The sequence below is a fragment of the Schizophyllum commune genome, assembly GCF_000143185.2.
Source record: "Schizophyllum commune H4-8 unplaced genomic scaffold SCHCOscaffold_11, whole genome shotgun sequence".
NCBI lineage: Eukaryota > Fungi > Basidiomycota > Agaricomycetes > Agaricales > Schizophyllaceae > Schizophyllum > Schizophyllum commune.
In genome coordinates this window covers 459,932-483,845 of record NW_026089548.1, presented here as the reverse complement: position 1 = coordinate 483,845, position 23,914 = coordinate 459,932, and the positions used below count along the sequence as shown (strand labels likewise).

Genomic DNA, 23,914 nt, shown 5'->3' with positions numbered 1-23,914 from the left:
TTATCACTGTTCCTGCCGCCTCCGCCGCCTCCGCCGCCATCACCCGCCTGGACGCTGTTCGTGATGCTCGAGAGCTGAGCTGTCGAAATGTTCGAAAACTACCAAGCGTGCGCAAGCAGATCGCATACCTTGTCCGGGTTCCCTTGTCAGGCGCCGATATCAGGCGTCGCCTTGCTTATTCTCACCCTTCTTCGTGATTTCGAGTTCATTGTGTACGACGCGTAGCAGCAAAACACGTTTTCTCGTGACTGCTTATCCCGAAGCCATGCATCACTGTCCGCACGTGGTTCTGAACCGGCTGTCGGCCCGCGAATAATCTGTAATCACCCCAGTCACCCGCGCGCTGAAGGCATGGTCTCTTTCAACCATTCAGGATGGGGCACTCCGCCTTTGTGTCGCGTCGCCTTTCGGGGGGTCGCCCGAAGTCCTTCTATATAGTCTGAGGCCCTGTATCTACCGGGGCGTCCGACCATGTCAGGTTCTCGTCGCACATCCCGTCGCATCGCCGCCGCGCGCGCCGATACTTCTCCTTACTCGGCCAAGAAGTCCACTCGCCCCCTCTCGATCAACACTCGCGCGCGCCTCTATGCCCCTTCGCTAGGCTCCAGCTCCAGCTCTGGTCAAGCCGTGCCGGAGGTCAGAGCCTTTGTCGCCTAGCTTCATCTCTGCTCACATTCCCACAGCACGATATTGACACCGACATCTCTTTGGTGGAACCTGGGTCGGAGTCGCACCACGAACGCATCTGCGTGTCAGAAGAGGTGAGCCCCCACTTGCTGCATCGTGGTGGATCTAACGTCCTCGAAGGCCCCTGCTGCCGACATCGAAGCTGGCGCAGCTTCGTCCTCGGAGGCATCCCCGGCGTCAGAGCACGAGTCATTGGAGGTGAGCAGCTGCCCTTTCCATCGCGTCGCGCTTCCTAGACGGCTCTGATCATGGTCATGGCATCGATGGATAGTCATACAAGGCCGCTCTGGCTGTGGCGCTGGCTGAAGTGAAGGTACGCGCATTCGGCATATCCAGACGGCCCAGTTGGACTCACGTAGTTCCCAAAGGCGCTCAAGACCAAGCTGAGCTCTGTCAACGAGGAGAAGGATATCGCATTGTCCTGCAATGTTTGCTTCACAGCTGACTCGAGACCCCGAGTGTGAGTTCGTCGATGTGACTCGTCCGCCGTTTGTGCTAATTGCGCGCTGCCAGCCTTCTTTGCGGCCATGTAACTTGCGAGTCCTGCCTGGTCGCCATGTATCGCCACGCGCCCCTCAAATTCCTTCTTGAATGCCCTCTCTGCCAGAAGGGCATCAGCATCAGCAGTGCTCGCCCGCCCATCCTGTGCTACCAGCTGCGAGATGCTTGGGCACTTGGTAGGGGATCTGCGCCATCAGAGGCGGAAGAATTCATTTGGCCTCCTCCTCAAGCCGTCGCTTCGAACTCGGCCTCGTCGTCTGATGACGATGATCCCCTCCTGCTCCCGCCCCGCTCTCCGCTTCGTACCTACCTTGACCGTCCTGGCAGGCGTGGCCGCCGCAATGTTACCTTCAGCTGATGTAATATATACGAACAATATACTGTAGACGCAGTCGCTGCATACTACGAACTTCCATCAATACCTGGGAATCGTTGTCACGTTCAGTGGCATGGGCAACCTCTATCCAACCCTCAGTCAGCGGCTCCGTCTCAATGCGAGAAATACAGTGTACTTGTCGTGCTGTTGGGGAACGCGGATATCCTCACAACTGACAAGGTGCGTGCTTTTTTCCATTTCCTCTTTCTGTAGCGTTGACCGTGGGGCAGACGACGGAGAGGAAATTAAAGTCCGACGCGGCGCCGCCGCCCTATTTCTTGCAAATCTGGAAGCATCGGTCGACGGCAAGGACTCGCTCGACATGAACAACATCGATGCCGCGTCATCAGCGTACGAGGACGCAGCCGCGGGACACAATATACCTTTCGACCTTGCCAGTAGTGAAGCGGGAAGCTCCTATTTACAAGCGGCGCGCTATAGACTGAGCCCGGAGCACAGGTATCAGCTCGAGGGCGACACGACGGACAAGGATGAATACGACTTAGCACGCGATGCAGATCCCCAGTTTCCCGCGGAGCGCGTCCCCCACCAATATGCTTTCGAGTGTGAGCTTCGTCGTCTTGCTCGCGCAGCCGCGGCTGGGCGCAGGCGTTGTAGGCGTCGACTACCCTTGGCCCGCGGATTTACCCAGCTTGTGGCTCATTACTTTCTCAGTTGAAAGCGGCCCTCGAGGGCCGCTACCGCGATCAGACTTGGCGAGTGCTTGAGGTGCGTTGTGTCCACAAATCCCTATCTTGTACAATCACCCCGAGGAGGAGGGGAGTGTTCGAGCGGAGCTGGGGAGACATCGCAACAAAAGTAGCAAGGAGTAGAAGCCAGTCAAGGAGCAGGACATGGATTGTCTAGAAGGTATGCTCGATAGGCGAATCACTTCTCGGGAGGACATGAGCAGGGAGATGGGCCGTTATAGTAAAGTACCGCGACTTAGCGTCTATGCGGCGAGTCAACATGGTTGCCGTCAAACGGAGAGATGGGTGGAGGCTGGGAACCCGCAACACTCACTGAATAACGCAAGTAGTAGGCATAGACGGGTCTGATCGTCGTCGGCGTTGCCATCACGTCTGCTTCCTGAGTACTCTGAAGTCGCGGTATCTTCTATGCTGTCCGGACCAACGTGCCTCGTGCGCCAGCGCTGCTAAAGCTCAGCTTCACCGCACTTCTCGAAAGCAACGCCTTCCCCACGCTACTGAACGACATATTTGACGCCCACGAACTGCCATTGGCATCATCATCATCATCATCAACTATAGCAGAAGTGACTTTGAGTGGCTGGCCGGGCATGGGACACGGACCGAAATCAGAGGCGTAGGTTGTAGAAGGCGGGTGTCGTCCTCCGCACATTCTTTTCCTTGCCATCGACACGTCAGGACGCAGCGACGTGAACTCGTATTTCGCGCACGACATAGGATCCTTCCGTCGCGAGCATCATCATACGACGCCAAGGGGGACATCGCCCTCCTCTAGATTCAATCACCCTCCATATGTTGGCTAAACCACTGTCGGCGGAGCACGCGCACGACTCAAGGCTGCAAGACTTGAGCTTCGAGCAAAGACGAGGCGCACCTTCCGCAAGATGATCGGACAGCTCCTCATAGTACCTGAGTGCTCTCTCCGGCATAAATGAACATCATATAGGTAGATACAGGCAAAGCGATTGAGGTGGCAGGTGCTGAGTCTGGACGGGCCATCGATGCTATATACCGTGTTAACTCGATAAGAAATGAGAGGCAGAAAAATTGTTGGCTCACCTAGAGTCTCGATGAATGCCAAGCGGCCTGCCTGCAATCTGCAGGTGTCATCCTCGCCCACGACACATGAATCCATCTGCGCAACACATGCACAAGAAGTGAACATGCCTAGCAACGTTTACAGACAGGTCAGAAATCCAAACAAAGCGTCGCAAACTTGCACCAGCCCCGCGTACGTCCTGCTTGCAGAGTCAAGTCTGACGTTAACAGCGTCCACCCACGTCCCTTTTAGTCGCGCAAGTCTTGCATGTCGCCATGTTCGACGACGCGACGAGACCCAGAAACGGTCGTGGGCGGTTACTCTCTTGTCTTTTCGAGGCAAAATTGGCCGAGGAGGGCCACCGCGTTGGAGCTGTCTCTGCTAACATGTCCTTCCGTGAGGTCGTTGACTATAGCGTATGCATTCGCGGGACGTCTCTACGAAGGTTATGCGTCAACGAGCAGACACGCGAAGCATGAACCCAAGACGCACCATGATCAAGAACCACTTGACAACGGCTCAGGCAGCGCGCTCCTTGCGACCTCGGACTGCCGACGCCGAGTAACATTTGCGCTGACTATGGCGACGACGAGCGCAGGGCAGGGGGAAGGTCCAGTTACAGAAGTCGAAACGACGGATGTTCTTCAGGAGGAAGAAGAGAGGCGAGCGTTGTATAAAGACCGCGACCGAGGGCACGGGGCACCGATGTTGGCTTCATATCCACCGCGCAAGGTAAGCTCAGTCTCATCGGCCGTCGCGATCGAATATGATGTCGACGGCCACTCTAACGGTCCGGTGCCACGTCGTGCTGCTTGACAAGACTCGAGCACATTGAGGAGGAAGGAGGAAGGGGCGAGGCCGACGCGCACGGCGAGCAGGCGTGGAGGTTGATCGTAGGTCCACAGGCGGTGGTCGGAGGTAAGCACAGCCTTGAGCCGGCGCGCCGATCGCCAGGAGAGACGAGCGATGATCGAGAATTCAGAAGGCGTTCTGTACGATGGTTGTGAGCAACGGAGTGCAGGGCGTTACGACGCGCTCGCACCTATGCTTGGGGAACCCGGGCTCCTTGTCGCTGGTCCTCTGAGCCTTGCGAGGACAGCCCTCAGTGGCGGAGGCTGCGAATTCTCCGTTAGATGCGCCAGATTCGTCACGAGGGGAGATTGCCATTGTCGAGCAACTCTCGACGATTGGACCAGCGAGAGATGTTCTGCGTCCACCGACAGTCCCACTTCCACTTGAAGACCCTCGGCGGTCGCTATCGCTGCTCATGGAGCCGCTGCCGCTGCCGGCGATGTTCGGGCTCAGCTGTCGAAATGTTCACAATTTGCCGAACGCGCGCACGCAGCTCACGCACCTCGTCGAATAGATTCTTCCTCTCGGTCTTGAACCTACAACGATGTAAGTTCTTGAGCCACGACGGCGCGCGTATACGCGCACCTGCATAGAAACTCCGGCACGACGACGGCCGAGCTGGAGGGGAGAGACCAAGCTGGAGCGGGAGATCCAGCGTGGAGGGGGAGGGCGCTGTGGAGGGGGAGGGCGGCGTGGAAGGGGAAGGTGATCGTGCTTCGGTCCAGAAGATGCAGACATGTTGCGCTCGAGGGCGATCTCTATGAGCGTGTCAGCGAGTGGACATGCCTGCCGCGTCCGCCCAACGCACCGAGAGTCAGTCATCCTCCTACTACGGCAGTCGGATGCGACGGACGTCCTGAGGGAGAAAGCAGGGAGGCCGAGGGTATCCTGGAGGGAAGGCTGCGAGGCAGGCGACGGCAGGCGTCTGCTCGGCTCGATAGACCGTGGCGGTACATTTGGCGGTGCAGAACGTCCGACAGGCTGAGCTTGTACGCTCCGGCGGTCCAGTGCTCCCGTCGTGCTACTCGAGCGCACAGACGAGCGAAAGACAGCGGGACGCCGACGGCGAGCATGCACGGAGATAGGCGGTACATCGCTTGAAGGGGAGGGGGCGCGTTCGAGGCGCAGAATCCTGTGGCCAGGTAGGAAGTATCTTGGCCACCGCGGATCCGGTTACTCGAAGGGACAGTCGTCATCCAAGAGGCCTTGATGAAGGCTCTGTCCGAATGATGTGAGCAGTGGCGCCAACGACGCGCTATTCCATGCAACATACCATGCCATTGATGCCTAATTTCCGCGTCCCTAGGGATCTCGACCCATAAGAAGGGCAACAGATTGCGGACTCTCCAAAACATGCGCTAATTTCGTCAGAATTGAAAGTTGCGATGTCCAGCAGTTGGCATGAGGGCCGCGCCTTCTGAGAGCGTCCTGCGCCGACGGAGGGTCCCCCGTGATCACTATTGCACCTGCTGCCCGCCTCCCCCCGACTTCGCAGGGAGGAAGGGGACCGGGCATGGATGGTCGAAATCTAAGCTGCTGAAGTGTTCAAACAGTACCAAAAACCCGCAAGCAGTTTGCGCACGTACTCAAGCGATACTAACATGCACTACCTTGCTATTCTTCAGCCTTGCGCGCAGCATGCTACGCCCGAATTCTCCAAGCACTAGCGTCGTGCGTGACGGCGAGCAGCAAAACGTGTTTTCCCACGGGCATGACCGACGATCAGTACACCTCCATCAACAAGCAAAGCCGTGCATCACTTTGACGACCCCTCCGTAGCGACGTCGGCGCCTTGGTGAACATATAATTCAGCGCTGACTGAGGGAAAAAATTGAGGGGCTACCTCGTACTGTTGGGAGAACAGGGTCCGAAGGCAGGAGCGGCAATCGCTTTACCCCCCTGTAGAAACGGCCCCGTCAAAGCAAACTTACCAGTCCAGTCCAAGATAATGGCTGATTTGTTAGCCTTCGTCGACCTTGTCTACGCGTGCCTTCGCTTGCTCGTCATTCTTCAGTCTGCCGTATTTTCAAGGATCCCAAGGTTTAGGCCGCCCCGGTCCTTCACGCTCCACTTGCTGACGGCCTTCGGATAGGATCGCGGATGGAAAATATCATTGCAGTCGTTATGTATGGTCTATGAGGCAGGCGCTTTGGAGAGGAGGGACACGTCGCATGGCACGCTAATGTGAGGTGGTCGGAGCCACAGCAAGCACGGTAAATTCTGCGTAGCGACGTTAGACATGTGCGAGTAGTTAGAACAGCCAATCGTACCTAGTATCACGGTCGAGGTCTCCTGTACATGATCCCTCAATAAATCCACCTGCCTCGCCATCTCTACAGGGACGAAGACGTGGCGAACTTGTCCTGGAGTGGCGCCATAGAAGATCTCGGCGTCTATTGAGAATTGAGTGCTTGATCGTGCATGCGTCATCTCCAGCACTCACTCTGCAATGCGAACGACCCATCGCCAATGGCAAACTTCTGCTTCTGTTGACGTCGAGCCTGGCTACCGATGACTTTGCTGACCTTGACTTACCGATGCGCGTCCAATCAGATTGCTGTCGACGAGAAACTTGTATAAGATCGTCACTTCGTTGCCGTGGGCGGCCGTCGGCGTCTTGTGACCGGTAGTCACGATCTCCCAACGCAAGGACTCCATCGTCGCGGCTAGATACATACTGAGAGGGTGATCAATCCGCGACAAATGTTGCAGCCTACCTGTGGGTGCGCTCTGCCGCTCCATGTCTTCGTCATCTTCGGCATAGGCCGAGCTAGACACTAAACAACAGGTCCGTCAAGAAACGTATATATGAAGACTGACCACTGACGCGAGCCATTGTCGGTCGAAGCCTCGCTCGTGTGAGACTCAGTGCTGTCGTCAGTCGCGTTACCCTGAGATGCGTTGGATCTCAGGATTCTAGTCGATTTCGAGGAGGCTCTCGTTACAGCTGCCTTCGAAGATGATGGCTGAGCGGACGCGGTCGACGGAGAGGATTCAAGCTTGCGCTTTTTGTTTCGCGCCGCTGCAGTTGTAGTCGGAGTAGGCGTAATGGACCTTCGCGAGCCCTGACGCGAGTCATTCGCCTCATAGTCCATGGATGTTTCTTAAAACGCAGCTCAGTATGACTCAAGAGCGACACTGCATTGTTCCTCACCCCCAAGATAAAAACCCAGGAGGTCGAAGGCACTGCGACAAGACTAAGGGCAGATTCAGCAGAAGGGGAGATGCGTACGTGCATGTTCCCTCGGCAATAAAGTGTGTACTCGCATCCACCCGTCAATAGCAAGTCAAGGACCGCTTGAGGCGTCTGTCCCAACACAACTCAGCGATCGTTCAGTGAAATCCCAGCGCATCAACGGAGATTACGAACGTTTGGGGTAAGTACAGCAACGCTGAAGATGTTTTCTTGCTCCCCGTAACGGATAGCAAAGGTTATACGCTGCTTCTGGAGCTCCTTGCTCAAGTTCTGCGCCAAACAAATGTTGGTAATGCGAAGGTCATTCGAAGGCGTCATCGCAACGTGACTGTCGGCCTGTATATGTAGCCCCCTGATGTCCATGTAAGTTTATATGCGCTCGGAGGAGAGAAAGCCATATACCATTCCGCTCTGAGCATGATGCTACAACACAAAGGCAGAGACAAAGTTCGCTGCGAAAGCTCAACGCGAGTCACCCAGCGGTAGGTCGCGGTATGAATATAAGCGTCGCGGGCCAATATGTGTTAGAGGGAGGAAAGAACGGGGGCGACTGACTGGGCGGGTCGATGGCGAGGCTCGTTCGTGGTGGTGGGTGTCGACCGACCCTGCCGCGTCCAAAAGGAGATACGACGTCAGATAACGAGCACGTGACGCAAACAGATTCTGCGCCAACCATCATCACCGACCTTCTGCTCTAGTTGACTCGTCGGCGCCCCTAGAATGAGCCAAAGATATGCGCAGGTCTTTCTACTTTTGATCATCGCTTCGTCCGCAAAGTCATGTCGATATGTACGCCATTGATCTTCAGCGGTTCTACCCTCTCCCCATCCCCTACCCCACAGAACATGAATTGAGCTCTCCTCCCAAAGTTTAGCAGAAATCGATTACTTTTGCTCCACGTCTTGAAGCTTGATTGAACCTTGGTCTACCATGGAGGCGACCCGCCGTCGCTGCGGCGCTCTGACGAGTCTCACTCGCAGTCCTCTGCAGGTTAAGTAGCCGTGATGAAGGTTTATTCGGAAGGCTGTGGAGGATATGAGAGGGGGAGTAGTGATCCCTCGAAGGTGGGCACCTTCACACGTTGTCTAGCTCTGTGAAGTGCGTACTGATCTTTCTCGCGAGGGCCCAGTAGTCTGTACGTGGGCATGTGGAACAGTACGCGCTACCTAGTTCGCTGCTCTAGGCGCCGGACGCGCCGTGAAGATAAGGTAAAAGAAGGTGAAGAGGGAATGAGGAACACCTGCGAGTGCGGATTGGGTACGCGCGAATGCTGTTCGAGTCAAGTCTGCGAAGTAGAGTGAGGAGCGCGATCGTCGCCTTCCCGTGGAACATAGAGCAAGGCTGAGGGTGCCTCGCCGTCGACCTACTGGTGCCACTCGCTACTCACGATATCCACGGCTGAGCGCGCAAATCTTGGTCGCACACCATAGCAACCAGGAATTGCCCTTCAACATAGCTCGTCTCCGTTGTCCACAGATGGTATGTCTGACTGCTTATCTCGAAGGACCGTATCTCATCATGCACTGCCAAGTACTTTTCCGTGCGACGTAGAATGTCCACAATTTGGCGTTGTAGGAAGGAAGTTTATAACCGAGTGTGCCAAGCGAAGTCTTCTGGCCAAGCTCGGGGATGAGATGCCGAGGCAGACGGCCTCCGTTTGGAGGAGGGTAGCTACGAAGGCGCGGAGTCGCGCGGAAAATACCCGTCCTCTGCTCCTGCGCCCGGAAGGTACGTTACCGGTTCCCGCGTCCTTACTGCTTATAGCGCTGGCGACACTCGCAGGAAATGAGAGAGACTTCCAGACGTCTCGAAGGACAGATGCCCGATCTTCTGCGACCGGCCCTAGGGAGCCCAAGAACGCGTTGCAAGGGCCTTTTGATTCTTAGGAAATGACTGATCGCCCATATGCCGATACGAGCCCTTACCCAGCATTGGCGCTGCCATTCTTGCTTTGCTCCTGGGAGCCGCCAGGATGTGGCATCGAGAGGCAGTGAGGGATGGGCATGACGAGCCCCCGGGTCTACTGCTTTCAGGCCATGATCGGAGAGGGCGAAGTATCGAGTGAAAGTAGTGCGTCACTTCCAATATTTTCCTCGAAACTGCATGGCTAACCCTCGCGCAAGACGTACAATGTATCGGCGCCATCCCCATCCTCCGGAGACTCGGCTGATGGTCGCTCCCACTGACTATCTCACAAGACGAAGGAGGAGGCTCAGTCAGGTGGAGCCACCGCAACTGCATGAGTGACGCTTGGGGCCTGAGTCGTACAACAGTGAAATGACGGGCATCAGCGGTACACGGCCAACGAATGATATCGTCGTTGTCGCTCAGGAGCGCATTTTCGAAGCGCCAACGGGCGCGATTCGACGACTCCCGCTCATGACCGTCGTGCAAGACTTCGGCCATAGTCACAGCATACGCGTAGGCGTTCTCAGGCAAGCATAAGGACCCCGATGAGGGCTCGCACGCAGGCGGGAATGGGAAACCACGATCGTAATTTACGCACGCTTCTGAAATATATTAACCTATGGTTATCAGCACATCCGACGCTTGCATACGAGATAATCATATAGTACGAAAAGTCATAGGAAAAATAGAATCAAGCGCGTGTAATGCAAAGTAAGAAACTATTGACGAAGACGTCTCGGTTGTTTACGCGCAAGCTCTACCCTTTTATAGTAAGAATGTGATAACCAGCGCACCGCCAACCTATCTCTATCGACGCAAAGATAATAGGATCGACCGTCCACAAGCCGGCGGCAGCCATTTTGTGTACGATGCCACTGTGCATCAGCGCCATCCTGCGCCTCGTGTATCCATATCTGCGGTAATGACCATGGATCAAAATCGTTGACAAAAATGACGAAGATTCTGTCATTTTCCAAAGGGCGAAGGTGGCCTGGAAGCGGCGGAGGATGGCAGTGCTCAGGCAGAGCTTGCCCACGGATCCCATGCCGATAATAGCAGAGACAGTTCCAATTCATCCCATAGATGGCCGTCTGATTGGGCGCGGTCTCGTACATGTCGTGGAGAGCATGGTGAGCTGCTGCAGCCGCCTGCGCAAAAGGTACTGCAGCTGCGGGTGCGGCGGGGAACGCTGGGTGTGGAGCGGGAGCAAGAGGCACAGCCGCCTGCAAAGGGGGAACCTGAGGTACGGCAGGGGGTTGAGGAGGTGCCATAGCGGGAGGACCTTGGCCGAAGGGAGGCGCGGCAGGTACAGCAGCAGCCGGGGGCATGGGGAGGCGCAGCGGAGGCGCAGCGGGAACATCAGCTACCGCCGGTGGCGCCGGAGGCGGCAGAGGCGCTACTGGCGGTGCCACCGGAGGAGCGCCAGAGGGACGGGTAACCCTCGGGGGCGCAGCAGGGGCGGGTCCACCAGCTTCACTATAGTTGTGATCAGTTATCATGGCGCTTCCATATACTTCGGCACGCACTGAGTGTTATCTCCATGCGCATCATCATCCTCTTCGATCTTCACTCGAGCAGCGCCCAGGCGCGACGGACCAGCCGTGCGCTCGCTGAATTACGATGAGATATCACATCACTGCGACGCGGCAGAGATACACACCGAGGATGACGCTGACCCAACCCTCTTGAGGTACCTGGTGCTGGTTGACGAGGAACCATGTAAGGGGCGCTGTGTGGACAAGGTCAGGGTATCAAGATGGGTCGGCGCATGTAGAACGCACGTTCTGGATCGACTACGGCGCAGAGCGCGCTGCTGAGCAGACCGCGAGGCCGAAGGCATCAGCTCGACGGATCCAACGCTGGAAGCGAAGGATGTCTGGGCTCGAAGAGGAATGTGGGCGACGATGGGTTCCCCATCGCGTCGGATGGGGTAAAAAATGACTCGGGAGGATTTTGAGGATCCGGAGGGCATGCGGAAGGTGGACGAAGTGGAAAGCACATTGCGAGATATATGTCACGAAACTTGACAAAGGAGTGGCCGTACAAAGAGAAGAGTAGACCGGTTGTCAATGGGCATGGCCACGCTGCACGGCCCGAGTTGCGCGGTCCGAAACACGTGTCGGACATGCCTCAAGGGCAGCACCGGTACGGCGCAACGCCGAGGAAGAAAGAGCAAAAATCGCACACAAGGAGCGCAGAACGTTTTATCTGACCCTGCCGCCTTTGGTGATGAATGTTATCGGGGTCGTGCGTCAAGAAATCGCTTGGGCAGTGGCCCGTCGCCCGATCGAGTCATTCGCCACAACTTGCCTATTTGAGATCAATTGATCAAGGCGCCTCTCGCCACCGCAACTTCTCCTCCACCGCACATTTCCGTCAACCTGTTGGCAGGAACTCCTCGAAAACGCGGACCTTGACCTACACTGCGCCCGCGAGCATCTGAGAGGTGCCTGCGAATACCGTACCCCAACCTTTTTCTCTGCATTCACCGGTGTCCACATACCATGCGGTTCTCTCACGTCCTGTATAGAGCATGCATACTGGGTGCGCTCTTCATCGCCGCCTGCATTCCTCTCATCAGCAATGAGATATACTCTAGCGTCAAACACCGTCGAGAGTATCTGTCTCGCAAAGAGGCTCGCGTGCTACCTATCAACTCTGCGCTACACATTTTCAACGACTCCGAGGATGCTCTTAGGGCTTTTGTGCCGCACTCCCCAGCCAATTCAATTCCTGGTGACTCTCTAATTCGGAACCATGCTGTCACCCTGACAGTCGTGCTGGATGCTCTCCGAGCCAGTGGTCCTGGCACGGTCGATCCCTTGCGCGTCGGATTGGGTACTCTACAACTGCATTTGGAACATCTATCCCTCTTGGTATCTGCCATCGACGTCGATAACGGCCTTCCACTCGTACACTTACTGCTTCGTCTTTCTTCGGAGGGCCGAATTTGCGCCCAGGACTTGCAACGGACATGGGTTTCGGTGAACGCGCTGTTAAGCATGTGAGTATGCGCGAATGTTTTCAGCTGAACGAAGCTCTGATATGCTTGCGCGCTGCAGTGCCGTTGCTTACCTCCGCGATGATACGTATGCCGAGGCCTCCTGGTCGCGCCATGCTGCTATGGTCACTTTGGAGGAGGATCTTGTGCGTCTCATGCGGCACCAACTCTGCGAGCACTTGCAGATGCTCGCGAGTATTCGACGGTGTCTGTCGGACTTCCACGATGAGCTGTTCGCGATCGAAACCATTAGCTCGCAACTTCGCGAACAGTCTTACTCATTTATACTCGTTCGGGGCTCGCAGACAGATCTCATGCTCGCAAGTGTGGGTGTTAAATCTAGACTCACACAGCTGATGGAACGCCGTATCCGCCTCATGGAACAGGTATCTGAAGGCGGCTGGTGGGCGAGCGGCATTGTCGCGCAGGCCATTGATGTGATCATGGGTCGAATCGAAGCGCTGGAGGCACTGCGTGATGCATTCGCTTCCGCGTCTGCATGAGGCATGGGTCGTCGCACTATCCCACTACCTATCTACGGGGACTAGGTCACAGATAGAATACTAAGCCTACTGGCCCGTGGCGGATGCAAACCTTGGGCCGTCTGACATAGCTGGACCCATAGAGTCATACAGACCCGGAACGAGTGGACGGAACAGCATGATACTGCTTTCCAATCGATGGCCCTTCGTTTCGGTTCACATGGTTGGAATAATGCCCAACAGTCACGCATCCATCGTGCCCAAGGCAACATTAAGACAGAGCGCCCCTGAAGCGGGGCCCCAGGTAGCCATTTTTGCGGCCCGCAGCGCATATTCCCCAGTCGTGTTTAACGGCCGCGGGAAGTAAAGGTCATTGGAGTCAGATGAAATTGGGGATTCAAGTACGGACTATTCGAATATAGGAGGAGATTCAGTCGGAAACAAGACGTCCTGTGCCACGTCGCGTACCCAGATCATCCGACTGATCGTTGGTCATGCCCGTGGGAAAACACGTTTTGCTGCTCGCCGTCACGCACGACGCTAGTGCTTGGAGAATTCGGGCGTAGCATGCTGCGCGCAAGGCTGAAGAATAGCAAGGTAGTGCATGTTAGTATCGCTTGAGTACGTGCGCAAACTGCTTGCGGGTTTTTGGTACTGTTTGAACACTTCAGCAGCTTAGATTTCGACCATCCATGCCCGGTCCCCTTCCTCCCTGCGAAGTCGGGGGGAGGCGGGCAGCAGGTGCAATAGTGATCACGGGGGACCCTCCGTCGGCGCAGGACGCTCTCAGAAGGCGCGGCCCTCATGCCAACTGCTGGACATCGCAACTTTCAATTCTGACGAAATTAGCGCATGTTTTGGAGAGTCCGCAATCTGTTGCCCTTCTTATGGGTCGAGATCCCTAGGGACGCGGAAATTAGGCATCAATGGCATGGTATGTTGCATGGAATAGCGCGTCGTTGGCGCCACTGCTCACATCATTCGGACAGAGCCTTCATCAAGGCCTCTTGGATGACGACTGTCCCTTCGAGTAACCGGATCCGCGGTGGCCAAGATACTTCCTACCTGGCCACAGGATTCTGCGCCTCGAACGCGCCCCCTCCCCTTCAAGCGATGTACCGCCTATCTCCGTGCATGCTCGCCGTCGGCGTCCCGCTGTCTTTCGCTCGTCTGTGCGCTCGAGTAGCACGACGGGAGCACTGGACCGCCGGAGCGTACAAGCTCAGCCTGTCGGACGTTCTGCACCGCCAAATGTACCGCCACGGTCTATCGAGCCGAGCAGACGCCTGCCGTCGCCTGCCTCGCAGCCTTCCCTCCAGGATACCCTCGGCCTCCCTGCTTTCTCCCTCAGGACGTCCGTCGCATCCGACTGCCGTAGTAGGAGGATGACTGACTCTCGGTGCGTTGGGCGGACGCGGCAGGCATGTCCACTCGCTGACACGCTCATAGAGATCGCCCTCGAGCGCAACATGTCTGCATCTTCTGGACCGAAGCACGATCACCTTCCCCTTCCACGCCGCCCTCCCCCTCCACAGCGCCCTCCCCCTCCACGCTGGATCTCCCGCTCCAGCTTGGTCTCTCCCCTCCAGCTCGGCCGTCGTCGTGCCGGAGTTTCTATGCAGGTGCGCGTATACGCGCGCCGTCGTGGCTCAAGAACTTACATCGTTGTAGGTTCAAGACCGAGAGGAAGAATCTATTCGACGAGGTGCGTGAGCTGCGTGCGCGCGTTCGGCAAATTGTGAACATTTCGACAGCTGAGCCCGAACATCGCCGGCAGCGGCAGCGGCTCCATGAGCAGCGATAGCGACCGCCGAGGGTCTTCAAGTGGAAGTGGGACTGTCGGTGGACGCAGAACATCTCTCGCTGGTCCAATCGTCGAGAGTTGCTCGACAATGGCAATCTCCCCTCGTGACGAATCTGGCGCATCTAACGGAGAATTCGCAGCCTCCGCCACTGAGGGCTGTCCTCGCAAGGCTCAGAGGACCAGCGACAAGGAGCCCGGGTTCCCCAAGCATAGGTGCGAGCGCGTCGTAACGCCCTGCACTCCGTTGCTCACAACCATCGTACAGAACGCCTTCTGAATTCTCGATCATCGCTCGTCTCTCCTGGCGATCGGCGCGCCGGCTCAAGGCTGTGCTTACCTCCGACCACCGCCTGTGGACCTACGATCAACCTCCACGCCTGCTCGCCGTGCGCGTCGGCCTCGCCCCTTCCTCCTTCCTCCTCAATGTGCTCGAGTCTGGTCTTGAGGAAGTGCGCTAGCGTGTCAATGCCCTTGGGCATGACTTAGATCCTCTCCAGCGCCACATCCTCAGACATCTGGCGGAGTATATTTTGATACTGTTTGTAGATAGGGCATTCTTGCAGGCTGTGTGGTTGCGTCTGTATCGATTCCCAGTCAACGTTCTAGCTAAGCACAAAGTCTTTATAGTACTTGCTGAAGAACGTGGAGACCCCAGCCGGACTCCCTGGCCCCCGGGTCAGGTCACCGAGGTTGGTGACCTGCCGCTTTGGGCTGGCCGGTGGGTCAGCGACGCCGGTGACTAGTGATGTTTCTGGCTCGGGGGAGGCGCGTCGACGTCGGGTGAGTCAGGACTTTAGTCGGATGTGCCGTACACCACCCCGCCGAAACGATACCTGTTCGACATCCGAGCCGGAGTCCTGCGAGCAGATCCGAGACCGTGCGTTTCTTATTTCCCAACCGTTCTCCCTGCGAGGGGATCCGAGATACATTCACTGTTCCTGCCGAGAACGTCGCCGGATACTTTCCCTGCACGTCCTAGGATATGGAGTATCAGCCGACGCTAGAGATGATGTCTGGGGATGTTCAGCCCGCCTGGTCGGGAGGATAGATTTATTCACCGAAAAGCACCAAAACCTCCATAAAAGCTTGTTTGTTTTCTGATGTTGTAGTACAGATGAACCCCTTATAAGTCATACCCACCGGAGCGCCTCCGAGGCTCGTTGTAGGCATACCGGGGTCAGAATTTCTTTTGGATATAGTTCTTGAGGGCTTTTCCTCTCTTTCTACATACTTTTTAGGGCAGACGTCGCAAACAGTCGAGCCTCGGAAGTGCTCCGGTGGGTATGATTTATAAGGGGTTCATCTGTAGATCACTTCACAACAAATTCCAAAGAAGAGAGACATACTGTACCTACCTGTATGGAAGCAACCAGCCGGCGACCGTGACATGCGCGACAGAGGCAACCAGGCGTCCCGGAACCGTGACCGAGGCGAAAATATTGATTTTTCGACGATTTTTGGCGCCAAAATTGCCATATTTGGCAGGTCCTGAGTCCAAAAAGCTGACCGTGACCCGTGACCCTTGCAACGCAACCGGGCCTCCGTGACCGTGACGGTTGCTTCCATACAGGTAAGTACAGTATGCATCTTATTCTATTGTAACTATCACACAGTTGACTAGATATACAAATCACTAGCTGGATAGCCCGTGTACCGCGGGCGGGCTTGAATGGCTACCTATATGGTGCCACGCTAGCGCCGCGCTGGTGCGCGGCACGTACGCGTGGCCCCGTGCTCCCGGCTTGACTTGAAGTTGAAGCGTGACGGGTGACGTTTGAGTGTGACCGTTTGACTCTTTGATTTGACTCTCTGCTGACTAATCACTCTCCTTTATTATAAGGATATCGTACAGGATGAATGAGCCCGCGAGAGCGCTGCGAGCCACGCGATGCAGGATAGCTGAGGAGGAACCGGGAAAACTTACACAAGCTATCAAAGGCTCTGCTCAAGAACCGAAGAGGCGCGGATGATCTGAAACATCAGATGAGCGACAGCAGCAGAGACGGTGCTTGAAAAATAACTTACGCAAGCATCGCGAGAATTACCGGAACCGGATCGGTCCTGATGCTGATTATCAGCCTGGCCTGTTAGGGCCGACCGTTGTCAGCTCGGATAAGGCGGTCCGCACGCGGATCCATCCTGATGCGCCGCCCCGTTCCCTTCTCATGGCATGCCCATTGCAGGTCGTCATATCAGGCTGGCTAGGGTTGCTCAGAGTCGAATCCAGCGTGATCACGGAGCCTAGCTCACATGTGAAGAGAGTCAATTGGTGCAAGAGCTAAGGTGCGTAATCTTACAGTACTACTGCGAGCTGTACCTTACCAATGACCGTAGCCGAGGTCGCCAACTGTCAGGTCGTCAGCCACCCCCTCGTTGTTGTCCTCCCATACACCATCCTCCTCCCCCACTTCCTCCACCTCCTCATCGCTAGACCCCTGATCCCCGTCCGAAAAGGCACTCTCCGGCATCCTCGACACCGTCACCCGCCCCCTCCCCATCTGTGACATCCTCCCCAGGCACCTCAGTCTCGCCCTCTTCATCACTCAACTCCGGGACATCCTCGGACACCTCTCCTGTGGGGATCTGACGGAAGCCCACCAAGCACTCTGCCTCTTCAAACTTCCGCGTTGCCTCTCGGGTAATTAAATGACCAATACCACCTCCTCGGAAGCGCATCAGAGTGACGCGGTCCGCAAACCTATGAGTGAGTCAGTTAGGACCAGTACTTAGCAACTGCAAAGATACTCACATGCACACATAATAGAACTGCCAGTCTTCCTCTTCACCGTAGACTTGCAAGCCAGTCCACTGCTCCGGAGCCAAAAGCAAGCTGACACTTGCTGGATCAGAACCCCCGGAGCAGGGACTGGAGGATCTCGAGCACTCTTTGGCGTACAAGAACTTATTCCCACGCTTTTATGCGACTTAGCGAAATTTTGATGAAGGCTCGCTGCTCGCTTGATGTTGTCGTTGTTACCCTCCATTCGTATATAGCGGCTATGGCTACCAAGGCATTGTCGATGATCTAGCCTTCATCCTTGAGGCTGAGATGCAATATTGTACGGTTCAATTCACTCCTCCTTCCCCTCACAGCTCTGCCACTGCGCATATATGCGCCTTAATCACCCTTCTGCAAATGCCACTGGTCCTTGTGGCTGTGTTCGCTCCCATCCCGGCCTGCCAAAAAGACTGCACAAGTCGCGCACCTAGTAGGACTCCTTGAGCAGGCTGGTTATCAGGATGATCTTCTGGTCATCGGGTAGCATCTCCTACAAAGTGATAGTGGAACAATGCGCAGCAGATCACAAGCACTGGGTACAGGCCAGGAACATTGAGCACGGGCACCGCTCAAGGAGCACACGAATATAGACCGTCCTGCTGCTGAAACAACTGAGTGCAGGTAAACCGCGAGTCTGACGTGGAGTCTGTGCATGTCACCGGGTGCGGAGAGTGTCAAGCAAGCGGACGACATGATGGTAACCCCCTGCAGACGCGGAGCTCAAACGAAAGTTCGCTAAGTCGCATAAAAGCGTGGGAATAAATTCTCGTATGCCAAAGAGTGCTTGAGATCCTCCAGTCCCCACGCTGGGTGTTCCCTTACCTCTGCCTTGCTCAGTCCAATCCTTCCGACCGGCACTGAAGGTGTCCCTCCTGCCTCCTGCCTCTGCCTTCTGCCTTCTGGGTCCTGCACCCAGCGCGGTAGGACTGGTCTCGAGTCTATGTTCACTGGGTGCTTGGGCGATAGTTTTGCCCACAAGGTATTCGTCAGTTTTGTCATTTGCAAATGGAGGAACAATGTGTGCAGGGCGCACAATGTCCTTCAGGTGGATGAACCCAAAGGCTTCATGGTCTTCAGCGTTGAGGAAGCATACCCGGGGTTGGCGCTTTGCTGCAAACCCCCACGGAGTGCGTTCAAGGCAATACCAGCATACGTAGGCGAACTCTTGGTACTACCGGATGCTCCTGTCATAGATTGAGAACATTTTGGATAATTCTTATTTAGATCTGTAGAGGTACGGAATGTAATTTGGCACTGATGGCAGGAGACGGAGAACTTCCTGATCACACGACTGCACCCCTCCACACCCATAGTCCTGGGCATGCCATGGCTCCAAAAACACAACTCGGTTATTGACTGGAACTCCCTCACGATACAACTAGCGCCAACACTGCGTGCAGTAGTCTTCGAGCCCCAAGTCCGCCTACGCAGTGTCACTCTCATCAAGGAATTGCCGTGCGATGAGGCGGACTGGATAGGTGAAGCGCCCAAGGACCCGCGCATACTCCTGGAGGAGACCACCACACCCAAGGCAGAACCCGCAGCCAGGGATCTCGCCTGGGACGAGCCGAGTTCGCCACACCAGCAAAACTCGAAACAGCGCAAAAGATAGCAGAATAAGCAGAGCCGCTTGCACTTGGTGGACACCATCCACGCCCTGAGCTCAGGAAAGCTCGAACGTCCCTCCAAGTACATGGGTAGGCGAGAACCTCGGAGAAAAAAACCACACAGCCTCGAGCGCTTGCAGAAACCCAAGGCCACCAGCATCTTAGCGATGCCCAAGCCTGCCGATTACAACAAGGAGATCGACCTGCCGCGCGTCAAGACAGAGCACGCTGCGTTCTCTTTAATTGGAGCAGTACCCATGTCCCACTTGATTGACCGCGGCGAGCCTGTCTATCTCCTTTACCTGTGCCTGGGCTCAGATTCTGAGACGCTGAGAGGCACCGTTGAGGACAAGAAACTCCGCGTGCGGGGAGGAGACGGGAGCAAGGACGAGCTACTCCGACACGTACCCACACAATACCACGCCTTTTGACAGGTCTTCTCCGAAGAGATGGCCCAGGAACTACCCCCACATCGCGAACATGACCACAAAATTGAGCTAGAGGAGGGAGCAGTACCGCCGTTTGGGAAGATCTACAACATGTCGGAGCGGGAGCTCTCTGCGCTGAAAGAGTACCTCGACGAGATGCTGGGGAAGGGGTTTATCCGCTCTTCAACCTCCCCTGCTGGCGCGCCCGTCCTCTTCGCACCAAAGAAGGACGGCAAACTGAGACTCTGCGTCGGCTATCGAGGTCTGAACAAGATAACGCGGAAAAACCACTACCCGCTACCTCCCATTGGAACTCTGGTAGACCGACTGCACGACGCTAAGGTGTACACTAAGCTCGACCTAAGATGGGGATACAACAACATACACATCGCCGAAGGAGACGAATGGAAGACCACATTCAGAACGCGCTACGGATCTTTCGAATACCTCGTCATGCCCTTCGGGATGACCAACTCCCCCTCGACATTCCAGCGCTTCATTTAACGACATCTTCCACGACATGTTGGACATTTTTGTGGTCATCTACCTCGACGACATCTTGGTGTACTCCAAGAATGAAGCCGACCATGAGGAGCACGTCCGGCAGGTGCTACAACGCCTTGCAGACCACGACCTGCACGCTCAACCCAAGAAATATGAATTCCACGTCTGAGAGATCAAATACCTGGGTATGATCATCACCCCGGAGGGCGTCAAAATGGACCCAAAGAAGGTGCAGACCGTGCTGGACTGGCCGCGGTCCGAGAATATCAGGGAGCTGCAAGCCTTCCTAGGGTTCGCTAACTTCTACCGGTGCTTTATCGACAATTACTCGGGCATTGTACACCCCTTAACACAGCTCCTAAAGACGAACCACGCATGGGTCTGGGACAAGAAGTGCGAGGAGATGTTCAACCTCCTGAAAGCCGCGTTCACGGAGGCACCTATCCTCCAGCACTTCAACCCTGACCTACCAATTGTTGTTGAGAGCGATGCCTCCGACTGGGTCATTGCGGCGATCATCTCCCAGTTCAACCTGTCCAACAACGAGCTGCACCCGGTGGCTTTCCACGCCTGTACCTGCTTCCCTGTCAAATGCAATTACGACATCTACGACCGCAAACTCCTCTGCCATCGTGAAAGCGTTCAAGGTTTGGTGCCCGTACTTAGAGGGAGCCAAGCACCGCATCAAAGTCTATTCTGATCATCACAACCTACAACACTTTATGACGTCGAAAGAGCTGAACAAGCGGCAGGTGCGATGGTCTGAGTACCTGTCGACCTTCGACTTTGTCATTCACTATCGGCCCGGATGACTTGGTGGCAAGCCTGACGCCCTCACGCGTCGCCCGGACATATACCCACGAGAAGCTTTCAAAGCCAAGGCATAAGCCTTCAACACGCGAGTAGCGATCCCAGCGGAGCGCATCTGCACCCTACACCTTCTTGACATGGAATTGGAGCTGGAACACATCCGGCGAGCTCCCGAGGACGAACATGCGAGAAGGGGTAAGGAGGAGGCGTGCAAGCAGCCAGACGGGAGTTTCAAGATGAGCGAGGGGGGTCTGCTACTCCGAGATGGCTGCATCTATGTCCCCGACCACAACTCGCTGCGCCTAGAAATGGTTTGCAGCTGCCATGATCACCAACTCAGCGGACACCCAGGGGTGAAGCGCACGCTCAAGCACGTCATGCGAGAGTACTATTGGCCGGGCATGCGAGAGAACATACACAACTACTGCACGACCTGCACGACTTGCTTAAGATCGAAGTCAGCCCGCCACCAACCCTTTGGTGAACTCAAGCCTCTGCCGGTGGGTGAGAGACCTTGGTCGTCAATCTTGATAGACCACATAGTCGAGCTCCCACTGTCCAAAGGCTACGACGCTGTCCTCATTGTGGTGTGCCGACTCACCAAACAGTTGATCTTCATCCCGTGCCACACCACAGACGATGCAGAGGAGTTCGCACGTCTAGCAGGCAAAATCAAAAGGCCGACTCCTCCTGGGAGCGCTGGAGGTCGACCTCGCGGGACGAAAGGAGGGTGCGAACGTCGGAGAGAGTGCTATCAGCGCGATCAAAAGCGGTGCGAAGGGCAGAGTCAGTGAACGAGCAGGACTGGCCAGCAGCCGCAGCCTCCTACCCAATCGCAATCAGCAGCGAATGCGGTCCAAAAACAAGGAGGACGCACCTCAGCCGCAGAATGGGGGACACCCGATCCACCTCCTTCAACCTCCACGGAAGGCGCCACCGAGGGGGCTGGGTACCAACGGTCAGCGCGGACACTGCCTTGCCAATAGATCACGCACCAAACGCGCCGGAAACGGAAGGGCGGGCAACTCCCAGTTCGGGGAAGGAGGTCTGGAGGTGGGAAATAGGTGCGCGAGCACCAGCAAGATGGGAGAGAGGAAGGGGGACCAGAAGGATAGACTTCACCAGTGGAGACATGGCGCTTGGGATGTTGAAGGACAAAGAGGGCGGGGCACAGACAACCCCTCAAAAGGCAGGTCTGAAACACCTCAAGCACGGAGAGCAGCACACAACGTGTTCAGCACGGGAAGAAGCGCGGGGGAACATGCCAAATCCGCGCCTATGCCACGCCAATCGGAGGGCCGATAAGCCAGCATGACCACTCTCGGCTACGCAAGGATGGGGAGCCCACTGGCTACGGAGGGGGGAGGGGCTAGGAACAGGGAGGCGGAGCGCCGCAGGCGTACGAACGCGACGGACTCGCCAACAAAGGCAGACGGCCTCCCCCTGCGAGGCCCTTAGCAAAAGCCGATGCACGTGACCCAACACCGTTTGAACCCCAGTCCCCGACACTGCGACGCCAAGTCCCCAGCACTCAACTCGGGGAGTCTTTGATAGAGGGGGGGTACTGTTATGACCCTTTCACCATCCCTCTCATTGCCTACCTACTCTTATCTTATCACACTTCCCCTTTAGGACTAGGCCTTAGTACTTAAGGCCGACTTAGACATGAGGCTCACTAGACTTGGTATCCTTGTTACTCGACTCTACTGTTCGGACTTCCTCTGCTTATTTCTCAAATCTTATCTGTTCTTCTTCTTTCTTATTCATTGCCGCCGCTCATCCGCATCCTTGCTGACAATCCTTGTCGTCCGCATCCGAGATGGTGTCTCCAAACTGCGAGCCAGAGCTGGGCCTAACACCAAACTCTGTACAAACATCGCTGGTTGAGTTTCTGAACGTGGTGGCATGTTTTTTGTTCTGAGTTTCACCATGTCAGATATAGTCTATTTAGCCTCACCTTTGCACCACTGCCCTCTTCTCATTCTGCTAGCATCTTGGCTCCACTCGCACTCCCTGCCATCCTTTTCCACTCAAATCCATCATAGTCATTGCTTGTCTTATTGCCACACTTGCTCACTTGCTTACTTGCTCACTTGCTCAGCTTCACAATCCCATAACATGGTTTACAGCAGTTCTGAAATAGCTGTACACCCAGTTTACAACAGTTCTGAAATAACTGTAAACCTAGTTTACAGCAGTTCTGAAATAGCTGTACACCCAGTTTACAACAGTTCTGAAATAGCTGTAAACCTAGTTTACAGCAGCTTCAGAATATTTAAGAACCCACTTTACAACTGTTTTAGAACAGCTGTATAGGCGATATACTGATCCGCAAAATACCTGGTCACCAAAACAAGAAGCTGGAGGGTCCGGTCACCCATAACTCGGCAGCTGAGAGTATACTGACAAGATTTGTGATGGTCGCGAGGGGCCTCAGTCACTCAAGGTGCTATCTGTGACTCATCCTACCGCTGAATGAGCCCGGGCTGGTACTCGTGTTCTGTTGGACGTTGGTTGTTTGAGTATCGGGACTTGCCGTGCGCCTCTGATGTGCCCTGCAGCAACGTACACGGTGGCAACTAGGTTGTATGTAGCGACTACCAGGGGTCAACAAGGCGCGTAAACCTAGTTTACAGCAGTTCTGAGATAGTTGTAGACCTAGTTTACAGCAGTTCTGAGATAGTTGTAGACCTAGTTTACAGCAGTTCTGAGATAGTTGTAGACCTAGTTTACAGCAGCTTCAGAATATTTAAGAACCCACTTTACAACTGTTTTAGAACAGCTGTAAATGCACTTTACAAATGTGTCAGTATGGGCGATATAGTGTCTGGAAAATACCTGCATACCAAAATGGAAAGCTTGAGGTCAAGTTCACTCAAAAATCGGAAGCTAAGTGTCAAGGGCGTGAATTTGTGAAGGTTTGGAAGGGACTTAGTCGTTCAACGTGCCATCTGTAACTCATTCCCTAGTCAAGTGCGTCCGTGCCGGTACATGTGTTCTGTTTGACCTGTATTGGGACTTGCCATGTGCCTCTGATGCGCCCCTCGTCGGTACTCACAACAACTACAACAGCCTACATAGCAGTGTTCAGGCCACTGGAATGCACCCAAAGAGGTATCATACACTGTACTAGCTATCTGTGGACCACTTTGTGAGGCAGCGAAGCGCCGAGGCGGTGTCGCCGTAGATCATCAGTTGGCACATGTGAGGGGGGAGGCGGGAGACGGGAA

At 55.5% G+C, this 23,914-nt stretch overlaps 8 protein-coding genes across 8 annotated transcripts; 3 read left to right on the top strand and 5 right to left on the bottom strand.

Moving 5' to 3' along the window:
* Positions 1-471: 471 nt before the first annotated feature.
* Positions 472-1,546, top strand: SCHCODRAFT_02671581 (uncharacterized protein; the record flags this gene model as incomplete). The annotated part of the gene is made up of 6 exons (XM_003028242.2): positions 472-636; positions 684-761; positions 808-885; positions 959-1,000; positions 1,056-1,147; positions 1,201-1,546. The coding sequence occupies 6 exons, from the start codon at positions 472-474 to the stop codon at positions 1,544-1,546; spliced, it is 801 nt and encodes a 266-aa protein (XP_003028288.1).
* A 4,798-nt stretch (positions 1,547-6,344) lies between these two features.
* On the bottom strand, positions 6,345-7,260 carry SCHCODRAFT_01104302 (uncharacterized protein; the record flags this gene model as incomplete). The annotated part of the gene is made up of 6 exons (XM_003027960.2): positions 6,345-6,385; positions 6,436-6,558; positions 6,609-6,651; positions 6,701-6,831; positions 6,883-6,942; positions 6,993-7,260. The coding sequence occupies 6 exons, from the start codon at positions 7,258-7,260 to the stop codon at positions 6,345-6,347; spliced, it is 666 nt and encodes a 221-aa protein (XP_003028006.1).
* A 2,728-nt stretch (positions 7,261-9,988) lies between these two features.
* SCHCODRAFT_02671579 (uncharacterized protein) lies at positions 9,989-11,241 on the bottom strand (the record flags this gene model as incomplete). The annotated part of the gene is made up of 4 exons (XM_003027959.2): positions 9,989-10,745; positions 10,796-10,879; positions 10,930-10,998; positions 11,051-11,241. The coding sequence occupies 4 exons, from the start codon at positions 11,239-11,241 to the stop codon at positions 9,989-9,991; spliced, it is 1,101 nt and encodes a 366-aa protein (XP_003028005.1).
* Positions 11,242-11,773: 532 nt separating this feature from the next.
* SCHCODRAFT_02515010 (uncharacterized protein) lies at positions 11,774-12,773 on the top strand (the record flags this gene model as incomplete). The annotated part of the gene is made up of 2 exons (XM_003028241.2): positions 11,774-12,273; positions 12,332-12,773. The coding sequence occupies 2 exons, from the start codon at positions 11,774-11,776 to the stop codon at positions 12,771-12,773; spliced, it is 942 nt and encodes a 313-aa protein (XP_003028287.1).
* A 3,715-nt stretch (positions 12,774-16,488) lies between these two features.
* On the bottom strand, positions 16,489-17,540 carry SCHCODRAFT_02713408 (uncharacterized protein; the record flags this gene model as incomplete). Its single annotated transcript, XM_003027958.2, has 6 exons — positions 16,489-16,527; positions 16,582-16,640; positions 16,886-16,991; positions 17,077-17,254; positions 17,306-17,396; positions 17,453-17,540. The coding sequence occupies 6 exons, from the start codon at positions 17,538-17,540 to the stop codon at positions 16,489-16,491; spliced, it is 561 nt and encodes a 186-aa protein (XP_003028004.1).
* Positions 17,541-18,290: 750 nt separating this feature from the next.
* On the bottom strand, positions 18,291-18,500 carry SCHCODRAFT_02466790 (uncharacterized protein; the record flags this gene model as incomplete). Its single annotated transcript, XM_050342659.1, has 1 exon — positions 18,291-18,500. A coding segment is annotated over one exon (210 nt), but the record flags the coding sequence as incomplete, so codon positions are not given.
* Positions 18,501-18,656: 156 nt separating this feature from the next.
* Positions 18,657-18,947, top strand: SCHCODRAFT_02514725 (uncharacterized protein; the record flags this gene model as incomplete). The annotated part of the gene is made up of 1 exon (XM_003028240.2): positions 18,657-18,947. The coding sequence occupies one exon, from the start codon at positions 18,657-18,659 to the stop codon at positions 18,945-18,947; it is 291 nt and encodes a 96-aa protein (XP_003028286.1).
* Positions 18,948-21,356: 2,409 nt separating this feature from the next.
* Positions 21,357-21,818, bottom strand: SCHCODRAFT_02704938 (uncharacterized protein; the record flags this gene model as incomplete). Its single annotated transcript, XM_003027957.2, has 3 exons — positions 21,357-21,509; positions 21,562-21,629; positions 21,680-21,818. 3 exons carry the CDS (start codon positions 21,816-21,818, stop codon positions 21,357-21,359), a joined length of 360 nt encoding a protein of 119 aa, XP_003028003.1.
* Between the last annotated feature and the right edge of the window lie 2,096 nt (positions 21,819-23,914).